This window comes from Chionomys nivalis, chromosome 1 (assembly GCF_950005125.1).
Source record: "Chionomys nivalis chromosome 1, mChiNiv1.1, whole genome shotgun sequence".
NCBI lineage: Eukaryota > Metazoa > Chordata > Mammalia > Rodentia > Cricetidae > Chionomys > Chionomys nivalis.
Genome location: NC_080086.1, coordinates 162,056,472 through 162,071,913, shown reverse-complemented (window position 1 = coordinate 162,071,913; position 15,442 = coordinate 162,056,472). Strand labels below are relative to the sequence as shown.

Below are 15,442 nucleotides of genomic sequence, written 5' to 3'. Positions count from 1 at the left end.
CGTCCTGACAGCTCCCAGCCTTTGTCCTCAGTTATGGGATCCTTTTCTCCATGTATGTTTGTGTTCACACACAGGCTGCTCCATGTCCACATGTTACTCCGGCACCACCCTTCCATCCTGCACTGGGCCTCTCGACTTTCCTTTTCCTTTTAGTTCCTAGTATCTCATATTATTGATTTGCTTTCTTCTGTGAACAGACTTTTTAATTTAATGATACCAATTAACCTAGGTTTCAGCCCTAATATTTTCTCTGCTTCATTTGCATTTGTTACTTGGATGAATAACTTTGCTGACATAACTTGCAGAAGAAGCATCAGGCCATTCCTCCTTTTGATAAGAAGTTTAAACAATGCAATGAGTCTACCTGTTTATTTTTCTGAGTTTTTGTAATATACCTTTCATCAGTGTGTACATGGCTAGGAGGTAGCTGCCCTTGAACTTCAGAATATGCTGGACCTTTAACTCTTCCTTAACGGTGGTCAACTGAGTGAGGGAGTGGAAGGTTTGAGTATGTGCCCTCTGAAGTGAAAGACAATCCTAGTGTACCAGACACGTGTTATGGTTGAGCTAATGATGAGGCTGGCACATATGTGGTTTCCAAGGTACAGCTGAGATCTAGAAACCCTGATATATTCAAGAATTTTTCAGGTCAGGCATCATTCTGGACACAAGCATAGAGGTTTTAAATTTAGGTTTTATCCACACAAAGCAAAGGACCTGCATGACCAGTCCATTCCATACAATGCGATTGGTTTCCAAATTCCTAGGAAGGAATATTATTTGTGCTTTTTGATCTTTACTCTAAATATTTTTCTAATAAGTCATGCATGTTATCTCACATAGGATCTATTCAGACTATCACTGTGTAAACTGTGGAACTTTAAGAATTTATTAAGTTCTTGGTAAATGCCTGATTCTTATATAATATATTAATTTAAATAAATTGATTATACTTTAATTTGACAGCAATACCGAGCTTATGTGGCCTTCCCAGACTTTTTCCATAATTCAACTGCCGAGTGGTGGAAGAAAGAGATTCAAGAACTCCATACAAACCCAGATAATTCAGGAAAGAGCTTGAAATTTGATGGCCTGTGGATTGTAAGTGTGTCTGGATTTGTCTGTGTATGCCTGAGTATGGGTGTGTTTGTGTGTATATGTGCGACTTTTAGCATGTGGATCCATGACATTGGGCAAGGTGATAATCATTTTCAGAAAAAAAATTACACACCTAGCAAAGTGATGAGCATAGAATCAAACTTAGAATTGTCCTCAGCATGGTACATGGGAACCTGTCTGAAGTTCCTGATGTGAAACCTCCACAACAGTTACTGGGAATTTCTTAAATTATTGTTTGTCCTAATGGAAAAAATGAAATAATATAGCCATTTATGTTTCAGTTATTTGTTATTTCTAGCCTGTGCTTTCCCAGTGTTTCAAGATTCCTCTCTTTGGAGCATCTATAGGGATGCTAGATATTGAATGTGTGACCCCTTCTTTGTTCCTATATTGAGAGAACTTAAGTGTCTTTAAAAATAGCCCATAATCTTGCTATTTTTAGGATATGAATGAACCTTCCAGCTTTGTCAATGGGGCAGTTCCTTCCGGCTGCAGCGATGCTACTCTGAACCATCCTCCCTACATGCCACGTAAGGACCGTGGGATCTCTTCACCTGATGTGCAGTGGATGGAAGAAAGATGAGCTCAGCATCTTGGGGTTTCCCTGACCATCAAAGACACCTCCTCACCATTATTGTGGTTAAATAGGGTCTAAGTCAAAAACACATCATATTATCCAACTAGAGATATTAGAAAATTTTTTTCCTTTTTCCAGAAATCACTCAACTGTGATAATGTCTCTGTGGTGTGACTACTTAAAGAATTCTTTTCCACCAATATGAACATGAAGTAGCTTTCTCTTTGCATGGAGCTGGGGGACTTTGAAGTTGTGCACATTTACAGCTTAGTCCCATGTACTATGCCTTTTCTGAGTTGTGTGGCCTTTCATAGACATTTTGAAATCTAAATTTCCTAAAGGGTAAGAATCAGATAACACTGTTTATTCACAGAAATATGATAAGAAAGATATGAACTAATTTGTGTATTGGAAGCTTATGGGACTGGAAGGATGGTTCAGAAGTTAAGAGTGAACACTATCCTAATAGAGAACTCATGGCAGGAGACTCAAAACCACTGATAACTCCAACTCTAGAGTATTGGATGTCTTCTTCTGTTCTGGTTGCTGCAGGCCAGGCATCCCTTCTCTCTTCACACACACACACAAAAATAAATAAATAAATAAATGTACAGCTTGTACTAGAACCTGCCCCGTAGCGAGTACTTGACAACCTGTATTTTTCTCCCACCTCCATTTTCTTCCGTGATTTGATACTGAAAATACCTTCAGTCATGTTACTACGAGAAAAGTCGCTTGTTCTTATGCTCATAGGAAGGGGGTGGGATCCAGGCAAAGGTCTTTAGCTTTAGTGTCTTCTAAAAAGAAGTCAAGAATTAAGAGTCAAGGCTGATCTTCACTGAAGTTTCATTATTTTTCTCAGATTTGGAAGCCAGGGACAGGGGCCTGAGCAGCAAGACCCTGTGCATGGAGAGTGAGCAGATCCTTCCAGATGGCTCCCGGGTGCGGCACTATGATGTGCACAACCTGTACGGGTGGTCCCAGACCAGACCCACCTACGAGTGAGTGATCCTCTGCTTTCTCCAGTTGATGGCACCTGTAAGGACAGTCAGTGATGGTTTATCTTCCATTTTCCGTACTAAGGGCTGAAAAGTAATCTATAACTATAACTTTGTAGAGATTTGTATTTATTAAGCAAACATTCTATGAGCATGTGTCCACACACTGTGATTGATTATAATTGGAAGGAAGTTTTAAACAAGGTACCATCACTTCTTGTTTCCCCAACCAGAGCTGTGCAGGAGGTGACAGGAGAGAGAGGGATCGTCATCACCCGCTCCACATTTCCCACTTCTGGACGATGGGCAGGACACTGGCTGGGAGATAATACAGCTGCCTGGGACCAGCTGAAGAAATCCATCATTGGTGTGTGGGTTATGCGCAGGGCCCTCTGCTGGCTGTGGGTGGACTGGGGAGTGAGTAGGACCCTTGGTGTAGGGGGCTTAGAAGGCAGAGAATGATGCCTGTCCTGATCCTGCTGCATCTCTCCTTGCAGGCATGATGGAGTTCAGTCTCTTTGGCATCTCCTATGTAAGTGCTCTTGCATGCTCTTCCCACCTAGGAAGTTGGCAGCATTCCCTAGAAAGCACCAAGAGCTGACTCTGCTCCTTGTTGTTTCAGACCGGAGCAGACATCTGTGGGTTCTTTCAAGATGCTGAGTATGAGATGTGTGTTCGCTGGATGCAGCTGGGCGCCTTTTACCCCTTCTCCAGGAACCACAACACCATTGGGACCAAGGTGGGATGTCAGCTTCCTCACCTCTATTATGTCACTGGAAATGCTCGCTCGGCTGTTGAGAGCAATTCTGCCGCCTGTGTTCCCTGGGACATCTCTCTGAACCATATTCTTCAGTATTGTCTTGATAATTCTTTATATTTAGGAAGCACTTTCTTATATGTTCCATATAGAATATCTTATGAAGCCATTTTCCTGAGAAAGCTGCATTTGTTTTCCAATTACTAAGAATATCCTTCAAGTTTCATGCACTATTATGTTTATCCAGTTGTGCAGAAACAATTACAATAAGCTTTCCGTGTTTGTCCCTTGAGAGATATATCTGGGTTCTAAATACTCTTCTTCTTTGCTTGTAGAGACAAGACCCTGTTGCCTGGAATTCAACCTTTGAGGACATTTCCAGAAGTGTGCTAGAGACCAGATATACCCTGTTGCCGTATCTCTACACCTTGATGTACAAGGCCCACAAGGAGGGCAGCACAGTTGTGCGGCCTCTTCTCCATGAGTGAGTGTCGAGCTGGAATCCTGTTTAAGAATGAATAAGTCATTTAGCCTGCAGGGTGGGAGTTGATACAACAATTCTTTTGCATTGAAGGCATCAGTTCTCTTTGTTCTGAGCTCTCCAAGCAGAGAGCATGCTTTATTCCCCCTTATAACTTAATTTTATACACAACACAGGTCTTGGAAGAAAAGGTTTTTTTTTGTTTGTTTGTTTGTTTTGTAACAAAGAACTTTTTAAATGATACAACATAAAATACCATAATTTCTTTCTTATTTGTGTAGGTAAAGATCATTTTATCTGTTTTAGTTTATATAGCCCCAGACTCAATGCATTAATATCTTTAAGATGGCTGTTCCAAGGAAGAATTTGAGGGATGAGGGCCATCCTCATATTAAATATGTGCTGTGCTGAAAGAGAATACAGACATTTTCTGGAGCCAACATGCCTAAGCACCTTCTGAAGTTTGAGAGAAGTGATTCGTAGGGAGTGTGATCTATATGACCTGATCAAACTAGAGAGAAGAAGATGTTGCAGGATTGAGTTTGGACTAGATGGTTTCTTTAGGGTCTTATGCTGGGGCCTTGTTGGGGTCTGATCGTAACAGTTCAATTTTCCTTTGTAGGTTTGTGTCGGACAATGAGACCTGGAATATAGACAGACAGTTCCTGCTGGGTCCAGCCTTCCTGGTTAGCCCTGTGCTGGAACATGTGAGTATGGAGACCTCAGAGGGTAGGAGGATCGGTAGGAGGAGCCAAGCTGTTAGGTCAGGTAAACATAGAAGGGAGAAGGCTTTCCTGTGTGTTGAGGATCCTGAGGTATCCCTCATTTCACTTTTTTTTTTTAATTTTCTTCTTGTAATTGGACCAAGAAATGTTAAAAATTCTACTAGCAGGTGAGGTGAAGCCAGGCCATCCATGATACCCTGGGGCCAGAGCGCAGTACCCTCCTATTGTAGAAAGGTCTACCTCTTGGTTCTGCTAACGTGGACTCAAAGCTAAATCATTACATGAAGGTTTCCTTATGAATGCGTCATCTTTCTTTACATTGCCCCACCTATCTGGGATAGATGGAGACAAAAATTTTCTCTCCCCAGTAATGGACAAAACTGTAATAAATACTTGTCTCTTCACCCACCCTTATCCGGCCAATTTTTCTTAGAACCGTGAAGAACCAGCCCGGAATTCTAGTAACTTTCTCAGTACAAATAACGACTTAGGTGACCACACTCAGACTATCTAAAGTTCTTCTCATGATTCTTCAAAGGACAGTGAAAAATATAAATAACCCTGTGTTATATTTGAAGATATAATTTTTCCCCTATTTAGTAGTATAAGGGGTTGGGGGTTAGGTAGGGACTGTAGCAAAAGAATTCACTGCAAGCTGTAAATCCTTTCACCATTAAAACAAGTTTGTTGAGCCAACTGCATTGCAGCAGTGTGGTCAGCTCACTGCTGGTGGATAGCTCTTTGTTTGTTTCCTTATGTAAGGGACCATATAATCAGCTAATGTCTTTTTTTTTTTTTTAAATCTTCCTTTGAGAATGATTGGATTTCTGATTAAAGATCGGATATTTAATATTCTTCATATCTTACTGTTCCTAAAAAATTTCCTTTTGCTCCCACAGCTAAACAAGGGTGTTTATATCTCTAGATATGAACTGGAGTGTTTTTGTAAGGAACGGCTAATTGAAGTTGCCCATTCCAAGGGACATTATGGGGGGCATTGGTTAGGAAATTTTCTGGTTAAAGAGAGTAGGAGAAAGTAGACTCCCCATTATTGCTGATCTCAGGGTCCTGAGACTCAAGGCTATCGTTACTGTTGTAACTTCTTTTTTGCATGCATTGACTCCTCCATCCTAGACAATAGTTCCACTACTGACACTTTGTGTTTAATTTCAGAATGCCAGAACTGTAGAAGCATACTTTCCTAGAGCCCGCTGGTATAATTACTACAGAGTAAGTTTCCTAGATGTCTGCATATCCTGTCAAACAGTAGGATACAAAGTCCTTCTTCTGACAGATCTCACACCAAGAGCCCTGGAAACCATGTGTGGTTGTTCTGCACAAGCCATTGATTTCCTGTGACCTCTTTTCTCATCTCCCAGTGGGGTGAGAGCAAGGCCAGAGAGCAGAAGTGGCAAGGCTCTCATCCAGTGCCTGGCTAACTGCATGTTTTTTCACAAGGGAATTTTGTCTTTCTGTATGTCCTTACTATACACACCGGTGACTAGTCACCTCTGGAGATTGTGCCATAAACTAGTTTCTGCTTCTGTGAACTTATTAAATATCTGCTTCTATTGTATAGACCAGGGATTCTCAACCTTCCTAGTGCTTCGACCCTTTAATACAGTTCCTCATGTTGTAGAGACCCCAACCATAAAATTATTTCTTTTGCTACTTCATAATTTTGCTAGTTATGAATTGTAATATCTGTGTTTTCTCGTGGTCTTAGATGACCCATGTGAAAAGATCGATTGACTCCCAAAGGAGTCGTGACCCATAGGTTGTGAACTGCTGGTATAGATACTCAAGAACAGTTCTTCCCTGTAATTACCTACTAAGTAAGCTCTCAAACTCATATCCAGAGGGTGCATCTTCAGTTATAAAGGCAGCCACAGGGACTCTCTGTTGCACATATCTGGGCTGTAGTGCTCATTGAAGACGAGCTGGGAGGACTGGTCTGGAGAGGACACTTTAGAGGTGATCCCTTGAAGGACACATATGAGACAGAGCTTAATTATTAGGGAAGAATTAAAGGAAAGAGAATTCTTGCCCTCCTAGTAGCCCACCTCCTGGGACTTTCTGAGGAGGGCGAAAGCCAGAAGACCAGAAGCAGAGCCACACACAAGCCTCTCCCCTCCAAGGATATTGTACTGATCTGGGTGAAAACGGAACAAGCACAAAGGAGCTTCTCTGTCCAGGAGCACTGAGTCATTTCCCTCTTCTTGCTTGCTAGCTGGGTTCTCTTAAGGGTGGAAATACACTAACATTCAGCTATGTGCTTTCAATCCAGCACCGGGGCCCTGGAGGGAGAGGGCAGCTATTTCCCTTAAGTGACCGTCACATAGTCTTGAATTTGCATGTTCACTGTCCAGTATTTTAATAGCACTTTTGAATCTGTCAGGGCTTACACTAGAGCTAAGCAGGGAGACACTCAGTGTACATAGCTTAAGGGGAGGGATCCTCACTGGAAGGATCGTCCTGCAATTTTAGAGTGTGTGCTTCCTTAAAGTCTGCACCCTAGGCATCATGGATGGAGTCCAGGTTCAAAACTCTCTGCTGAGTTCTAGGTATTAGAATGGTGGGTGCTTTTCCATTTGGGGGTAGCAATATAATGATGAGCTAATATTTACCTTTCAATATTTTTATGGGAACACATTGTGGAATATGGAGATAGGGTGCTACTATCCTCTAGTGGGCAGAAACAATGCTGCTTAACATCAAAAAGGACAGGACCAGACTGCTGAGTACCATGGCCCAAGCCTGTAGCCCTAGCTTCTAGGTAGGTTGTGGCGAGGGGATTGCTTGAGTCCATCAATTCTGGGCTATTATGTGCTATACTAATTGAATGTCCCCAAGGAATCTAACAGCAATATGGTTACCTTCTTGGAGCAGAGGATCATCAGATTGCCTAAAAGGACCAAACCAGGCCAAGTAGGGAAAAGGACAGTAGCCTCACAACAAATAATTATTTGACCCAAACCGTCAATAGTACCAAGACCAAGAAGCCCTGTTATAGTTGAGAAGATATAGAAGGATTTGAGATTTATGACTCAAGTCAGAATGCAACTCTCACACATGAAGTAGGATTCAACTTCACATGTGGTAAGATAAGGATTGCCACAGGAGGAAGAAAAAGATGCTACATGAGGCAAGACAAAGATGTCAAACAAGACAGACACAGTCAAAGATAAAGGCACTTAAGTCTTTCAGATGCTTTCTATGGGGCAGGTGAATGCAGAGTGTTTAGCTGGTATGGGGACCAGGAGACAAGTCCAGGAGGTGGTTGGGATGTCTGCACTACTCACTGATGTGCGCATCTCTCACCATCTCCTCTCTTTTTTTCCTGCAGGGTATAGATATTAATGCAAGAGGCCAATGGAAGACCTTGCCAGCCCCTCTGGAGCACATTAATCTTCATGTCCGTGGGGGCTACATCCTGCCCTGGCAGGAACATGCCCTGAACACCCAATTGAGGTGAATGGGGAAGGGGAATTAGGGTTCTGTTTTGCATATTAATGAGCTTAATCATATGTGATCCCTTGAGTATCACTGTGAAATCTGAAAGCATTTTCACTGAATATTTTTTGCATTTTTGTATTTGAACTTTTTAAACACTCTGGATTCTGAACAGTTTTTATCCATTGTTTTAGACTGAAGTGTATAAAATTGTGTTTCTAAGAAGTGACATTTACAGTAGAAGCCAAAATGGGGGTAGTCGTAATTCATATTTTTGGAACCTTGCACCTTCTCCTTAAGAATAAGCCATTGCTGAAAAAATTTAACTGTGTGACAACTGATACCTGAGGTTGATTTTACCTTGAAAACTTTTAGGACATCTTGACCTAAGTTCATATGTCAGTCATCAATCACTAGTATCAAACAAATGCTTGCTGCATGCCTAGGACGATGGCAGTATTGAGAACTTTGTTTCATGTTTTTTTATCTTTCTTTATCAAAGAGAAACATATTCACTTGAGTTGAGTATCACCATCATCTCCTTTACACATATGATGAAGAGGTGACTTTATGAAGCTATGTGATTCACTGAGTCACTGGTCCAGGAAGAATATGGGAGTCCATGTGGGCCTGATATACTGCTTCAAAACTTCACCAACTTGTTCCCTGTGTTTTAGGTGATAGGGAAATGAAGGAAGCCAGATGTGTGCTTTTAATTTAAGAGCCTTACTGAAACATTTTCCTTGATGCTTTGGTGAAGTCTTTCATGTAGGACGTGCAGGGGTCCAGTCTTCTCTGAATTCATATAGTCATGTAGAGGTTCAGCCTTCTCTACATGCATATAGAGCCAGATCTCAGGCTTTTCTGAGAACCCACTCTAAACCTCAGGAAGCACTTCATTTTGCTGCTTTGTTCCTGTGAAACCTGTTGGCTTGTGACTGTGACTGTGTTTTTAGCTAATACCTCTCTCCCTCCCCACTGCAGCCGTCAGAAATTCCTGGGCCTTAAGGTTGCCTTGAATGACACGGGACTTGCTGAGGGCTGGCTATTCTGGGATGATGGGAAAAGCATTGGTGAGTAGGGACTGACGGGGATTCCTGGCCATACCATGAACAAGGTTCTTGATTATCTTAAATACCCACATTTCAGCTGAGATAAACTTTCATGAGATTTATGCACATTCTCCAACTACCCCATTAGTTGTCCCAGAGAGACAGGCTACATAGGCTGCTTATATGGGGGATTTCCCATCAGGAGTTTGTGGCAGTTGGTACACTCCTAGGAGGAGGATGGCTCAAGTACTCTTTACTACACAGTAGGACTTTTAGCCACAAGAGCTCCTGCAGCTCAACACAGCTGTAGGCACAGGTCCAACGAATACTCAAAATGTCACAAGGGCATCTGAGAAACTGAAGTTTATTTAATTTAATTTATATTTGTTTAAATTTATATAGCTAAGTTTTACAGTGCCTTCTGCTGTGGGCCGCACAGTTCTAGAAGAAGCAAGTGGTTCCAGGAGGTATGGGGAGTAAATGAGAGAGGCCAGCACTGGACAAACAGAGGAAGCCCTGAGAGGAGCTGGTCACCAGCAAGCTGCCTTTTCTATAGACCATGCTGCCAAACATCATGCTTTCTCAGACTTTTTAAAAAACTTTCTGTAGATCACATTTCAAAACCACACATTATCACTCAAGATAAAGCAAGGCCAACAGTCAGTGTATTTACATGTGTGGTTGTGTTCTTCTAAGCAAAAAGAATCTGGAAATTCTGAGGTGACAGAGGAGAAATTGGGACTAGTAGACTGTGAGAAAAAGTGACCTATGGCAGGGTTGGGTGATTTCTATATGAAGTAGCTATTGGACAAGTGCATCTATCTACATGCTCATTTCAAACATTTGTGTCCATCTGGTATAGAACCTGACTAATTTCCATACAGAGAACTTTTATAAATCTGAACTCATTTTAATGAAGAAAAATGAAATGAAAATCATCCCATATAACCCAAAATAACTTTCGGCTCAGACAAATCAGCAATTAGAAGCCGTCACACAGGCCCATCTCATATCTGTCCGTTTGTCTGTTTACAGATATGACAAAATACTACTTGGCCAGGTTTTTTGTCAGCCAGGTGAGTGTGACTGATTTCTAGAATTTCTTCATTGCTCATCTTTCTTTTCCACCAGACCTCAGAGGGAATTTCCTATGTATCCACGAACTGTTTTTGATTGAATGTCTTGATAGTAACTGTTTTCAGGGTACCATTTCTCAGGTGGATAATTCTTCTGTGTAATCTGGCCCTTCTTCTGATGCTAACTTTAAATGCTCTGCACAGGCTGTGACCTTTCCATGTGTAGAATGTACGTTTCTTGATACGTGAGATTTGTAACTTACAGAGGCCAAGGCCATCCTTGGGACTTCGCTGATGGTGGTCCATGCAAAGTGGATCAGACAAGGCAGCAGGAGTCAGGGTGCTGAGGTCATGGTTTTTATTATCTATGAACATAAAATATTGACTCAGGCTGTCTCATTTTGTGATTTATATCTATGCCTAAAACATAGTTGAGAACAAAAATGAACTAATTTTGATATTTGTGTCTTTCTGTTTTATTTTCAATTTGACAGAATGTATTGCAGACAGATGTTATTTTTAACGATTACTTACGTGGTACGACAGCTTTGAACCTAGGCTATGTGGAAGTTTGGGGATTGGGTAATGTTTCCATTACCAGTGTGAACATCATTGGGAACAACCTTAATGAAACAGTCTCCTATGACTACAACACTGAAACCCAGGTTTGTGACTACCAGAAAGTCCACTGGTATTTTCCAACCCTCAAATACTTTGTGTAATCCCTCCCCACCTTGACAGTCACTGTGTTCAGTGCCATCTGTGCGCAGCGTGAAGATAAAGCAAAATCCATGGTTTATCATTTGGAATTGGACATCTGGTTGCTTACTTTCTATATCTACCATCTTGTCTGAACACCAAATGGACACTTGTCTCTCATTCTGTCTCAGAAACCAAATTCCCAAACAGCTTGAATTACTGTATTTCATCAATGCCAGCCACTACCTATCCTACAAAGAGCTGGTCCACTATTTAAAGTGTCGTAGTGAGGGAATAACAGCAACAACAAACATGAAACAATGAACAACTCTTTGCTCTCACTCATTTTTTTCATCTAAATTTATAGGAAACTCTCGGAAATTTCCATACCCATAGAGTCTTAGCTCAATGTTTTTGTGTTTGAAATGATATTACAGGGGGAAATGTTAGGTAGGGATGCACAATAACTCTGTACCAAAGTAAATTTGAATGTAAACACGTATTTAAAATATCTTGACCTAATGAGTGAATGATTAGTATCATTTTAATTGATTCTTTGAGAATTTCATACTACTAATCCCTTCTCCCAACTTCTCCCAGAACTACCTAGCCACACAACTTTTGTGTCCTATCTATGCATCTCTGTATGTATGTGTGTATTTACATATGTATGTATATATTTACATATATATATATATATATATATATATATATATATATATACCTACCTACTTATCTCAATGTGTGCTTCCTATATTTTCTTGGACTTGTGGTCTTCCACTAGAGTTTGGCAAACTTAACATTTTATTAATGTCCATGTTCATTTCCTGTCCCCAACTCCTCTCAGATCCTCCTCTACCTCCCGAAACATCTAACGTCATGTTCTCTTTCTCACTCTTTTTTTTTTTTTAACCCATTTAATCCAGTTTGTTTCGGTCAACTACTCCTGAGCATTGCGCCTGACCTGGAGTATGGTCAATATACCCAATGTCTTATCATTGAGGGAAACTGACTTTTCCTTTCTCAGCAGCAACCAAATGCCATTAGCCCCCCAGCTAGGCATTGGACTTCATGGCCCCCTTTCTTCTCCACCCTGGGATTTTGTCTGACTGAAGTATGTGCAGGTCTTGTGCATGTTGTCACAATAGCTCTGAGCTCCTGTACACCTGCCCCACAGTGTCTGGAAAATATAGTGTCTTAGTTAGGGTTTCCATTGCTGTGACAAAACACAATGGCAAAAGAAACTTGGTTAGGAAAGGGTTTATTTCAGTACACAACTCTCATCATAGAGGGAAGGAAGGAACTCAAGGCAGGAACTGATGCAGAGAGGCCATGGAGGAATGTTGCTTGCTGACTTGTTCCTCCTGGATGACTCAGTCTACCTTTTCATGTAGCAGCTCACAGGCACCAACACTTTTGTGTGAATTTTTGTCTCAAGTCATTAAACACATCTTAGACAAGGTTTTCAACCCACTTGTTTCTTGACCTTATTACTCATTCCTTCCGGATGCTTTGCAGTCTATATGTTCATAACACTAGTGTTAGCAAGGATGTTCCTGCTTGTATAGACAATAGCAGTCATGCTAAGATATGTTCCCAGCTTGCAGTAATTTGACAATTGTTGATTACAAGTATGCTCTCATCCTGTCAAAGTTAAAATTAGAACCTTAGGATTCATATAATATTTCAGTTTCAATACCTGTCACACTGTGGTAAATGGGAGCACTTCTTTCTATGAGTCATTCACATTCCCCACTGTGTGTTTTTGTATGTGTACATCTTTGTGTGTGTGTGTGTGTGTGTGTGTGTGTACTAAATGTGAATGCTTTCTGATTTCTAGGCCTAAGAAAGAAGGTTTTTCTTCATTTTTATAATTTTAAAATGTCTCCTTGTACTGTGGTTTTCTTGCCAACCACCTTTAAAAAGATATCTTAATGGACTTTCCCCTATTCTGTTGTGGAATGATTTATAGACAGTTAAAAACTGGTCTATGGTGAGGCCTCTTGAAAGTGTTTGCCCATAAGAAACAGGAATATTAGACTTCCCAGGCAGTGGGTGAGTACTTCGGGGAGACAGCAGAAGACGGAGTCAAAGGAGCGCTAGCAGCAGTACAGAGGAGAGGAAGACAGGGTACCGTTTTTAGTTTGCCTGTGCACTTGTTCTCAGTGCAGCTGAGTGCCCATTCCTGTCATGGAAAAATCATTTGACTTCAAGGATTAGGAAACACCCTCCACACCTGAAAATACAACAGTAGTTGGCATCAAGGCCATGTGGCTCAAAGACTTGCACCCTGTTCATTTGTGTACAGGAAATTCTAGCCAACAAATTCTCAATATATTTCTTGTTGTTTGTTCCAACAGATATTAAGAGTTAATGTGACTGACAGAAACATCGGTCTGCATCGTTTTCAGTCATTGACATGGAACTCTTCATAAATTTTTAGAACAGGATACTACGAAAAGATTTAAACTACTTATACTTTATAATTATATAATCATTATGTATCACCAATTGTTTCATTCCCAGTATGACTAGAATATTTTGTGATGTTTTTGTATATTGTATGACTCCCAAAAATAATATCTCTGGGTCAATTTAATGTATGTAATTAGTGTGGTATACATGGTTCATCATATGACATTCAGATGTGAAGATGAAGTAGATCTGCGTTGAAGTGTGTGTGTGTGTGTGTGTGTGTGTCTGTGTGTGTCTGTGTGTGTGTGTGAGTTGGTATGGGGGTAGGAGAACAATATGCAGAGCCAATGGTGAAGGAGGAAGAAAAAGAACACAGGAAGGAAGCGGGGAAGATGCACGGCAATGTTAGGGAGCAGCAAGAGTAATAGTCATTCTAAGGGGTGGTAGCCTTGTGGGGAGGAGAAAGGAGAGTTAACTTATTTGAAAAAGAAGGGGGTCTTAAAGAAATGCTTAACACACAGGAAGGCAATGAAGAGATTTAAGTAGGTACAGCTGAAGGAAGGGATTGGATGTGCAAAATAAGTTGATTGCATAGAAGTGTACTTGGAAATGTATAAATCTTGTTTTTTGACCATATCTCATGTACATAACAACAGTTATACAAGGATATGTGATTTTTATGCCACAGAAAAATAAAGAAAGTGAATTTACAAAGAATTATCAATGCTGTGATGTGTTTTTGTGGGGACCTCACACAGGGGTCAGGCAGAAGACTTCTGGGAACTTGTCTCTTTTGTCCCCTGTAGCATCTTAGCTCCTGAAGTCCAATACAGGAATGGGTTATGGTTTCTAACTAGCCCCCTTCTCCCACATCTCTGTAATGACTCTCTCAAGAGCTTTGGATATTATTTAAGAATCATAGCAGTTTCTGTACCTAGTAAAATATCAATTTCAACAAAAAACAAAAAAGAATTATAACTATATTGGTTAAAATGTGTATAAAGAAAAATGAAAGCCAGACTGTCAAGATGACTCAGTAGGTAAATGCTCTTGCTACACAAGTCTGATGATCTGAATTCAACCCTCAGAAATCATAAAGACAGAAGGAGTAAACAGACTACACAAAGTTGTCGTCTGACCTCCAAATGTATGTCATGGCAATCATGACCCCCTACAAAATAACAAATAATAGTGAAAATTAAAATGAAAAGAAATTATGTAAAATGCTCAACGGGCATATTTAATTTTAGTGTTTTTAAAAAAATGTATTAGCCAGGCGGTGGTGGCGCACGCCTTTAATCCCAGCACTCGGGAGGCAGAGGCAGGCGGATCTCTGTGAGTTCGAGACCAGCCTGGTCTACAAGAGCTAGTTCCAGGACAGGCTCCAAAACCACAGAGAAACCCTGTCTCGAAAAACCAAAAAAAAAAAAATGTATTATGTTTTATATGGGTATGTGTACCTCCTCACCTCTTCCCTTCTTTACTGGAAAGCCATTCTGTTTGCTAGGCTTCTGCACCTGCTGCACTGCACCACAATAGCATTCAGTTGACTTAATATTCTATTAAATGAGGCATCGTGTATGAGGAGCTGAGAGATAACCAGTGAACTAGAAAAATGTGGGCAAGTAGCCATGAGAATCATTTGATTCAAAAGGAAAAAAAAAATTCTCCACCCTGATTAATTCTCTTTGATTAATAAAAGGAGGTTACAAGGACACGGCTTACATAATATTTTAGAAATATCTTGTGTTGCCCACAGGTATACATGGCCACATGTTGACTCTCGTTGTCCTTAGTGAGGTGTTTCCTGGCTGAACATCCCAGGGGTCCCACTGATGACTTATGAATTGCCTCCCAGTGTTTGAAAACTCTGGGGGAATGTTTTTGCATATGTAGACTAAAATGTCAGCCACCACAATGAAAACATCACATAAAAATGTGCAGAGTCCTCCAAAGGTCAAAGTCTCCCATCTCTTGAATTCACTTTTGACCCTTCAAAGAAGTACAGACTTATGGGATACAGCATATTTTGATATTTGAATGCAGTATGGAATAGTCAAATAAAGCTAACCATAATATTCACAATATCT

The 15,442-nt window shown here is 40.7% G+C and overlaps 1 protein-coding gene across 1 annotated transcript in view; it reads left to right on the top strand.

Moving 5' to 3' along the window:
• Nucleotides 1-13,977, top strand: part of Mgam (maltase-glucoamylase) — a 142,216-nt gene extending 128,239 nt beyond the window's left edge. Inside the window, exons 80-93 of the mRNA XM_057761536.1 lie at nt 967-1,101; nt 1,562-1,649; nt 2,559-2,697; nt 2,928-3,061; nt 3,192-3,226; nt 3,317-3,433; nt 3,787-3,935; nt 4,555-4,639; nt 5,831-5,887; nt 8,004-8,128; nt 9,095-9,183; nt 10,198-10,238; nt 10,733-10,903; nt 13,298-13,977. Coding sequence (XP_057617519.1) covers nt 967-1,101; nt 1,562-1,649; nt 2,559-2,697; nt 2,928-3,061; nt 3,192-3,226; nt 3,317-3,433; nt 3,787-3,935; nt 4,555-4,639; nt 5,831-5,887; nt 8,004-8,128; nt 9,095-9,183; nt 10,198-10,238; nt 10,733-10,903; nt 13,298-13,372 — 1,440 coding nt within the window. The 3' untranslated portion in view covers nt 13,373-13,977. The remainder of the gene's footprint in view (nt 1-966; nt 1,102-1,561; nt 1,650-2,558; nt 2,698-2,927; nt 3,062-3,191; nt 3,227-3,316; nt 3,434-3,786; nt 3,936-4,554; nt 4,640-5,830; nt 5,888-8,003; nt 8,129-9,094; nt 9,184-10,197; nt 10,239-10,732; nt 10,904-13,297) is intronic.
• The last annotated feature ends 1,465 nt before the right edge of the window (nt 13,978-15,442 follow it).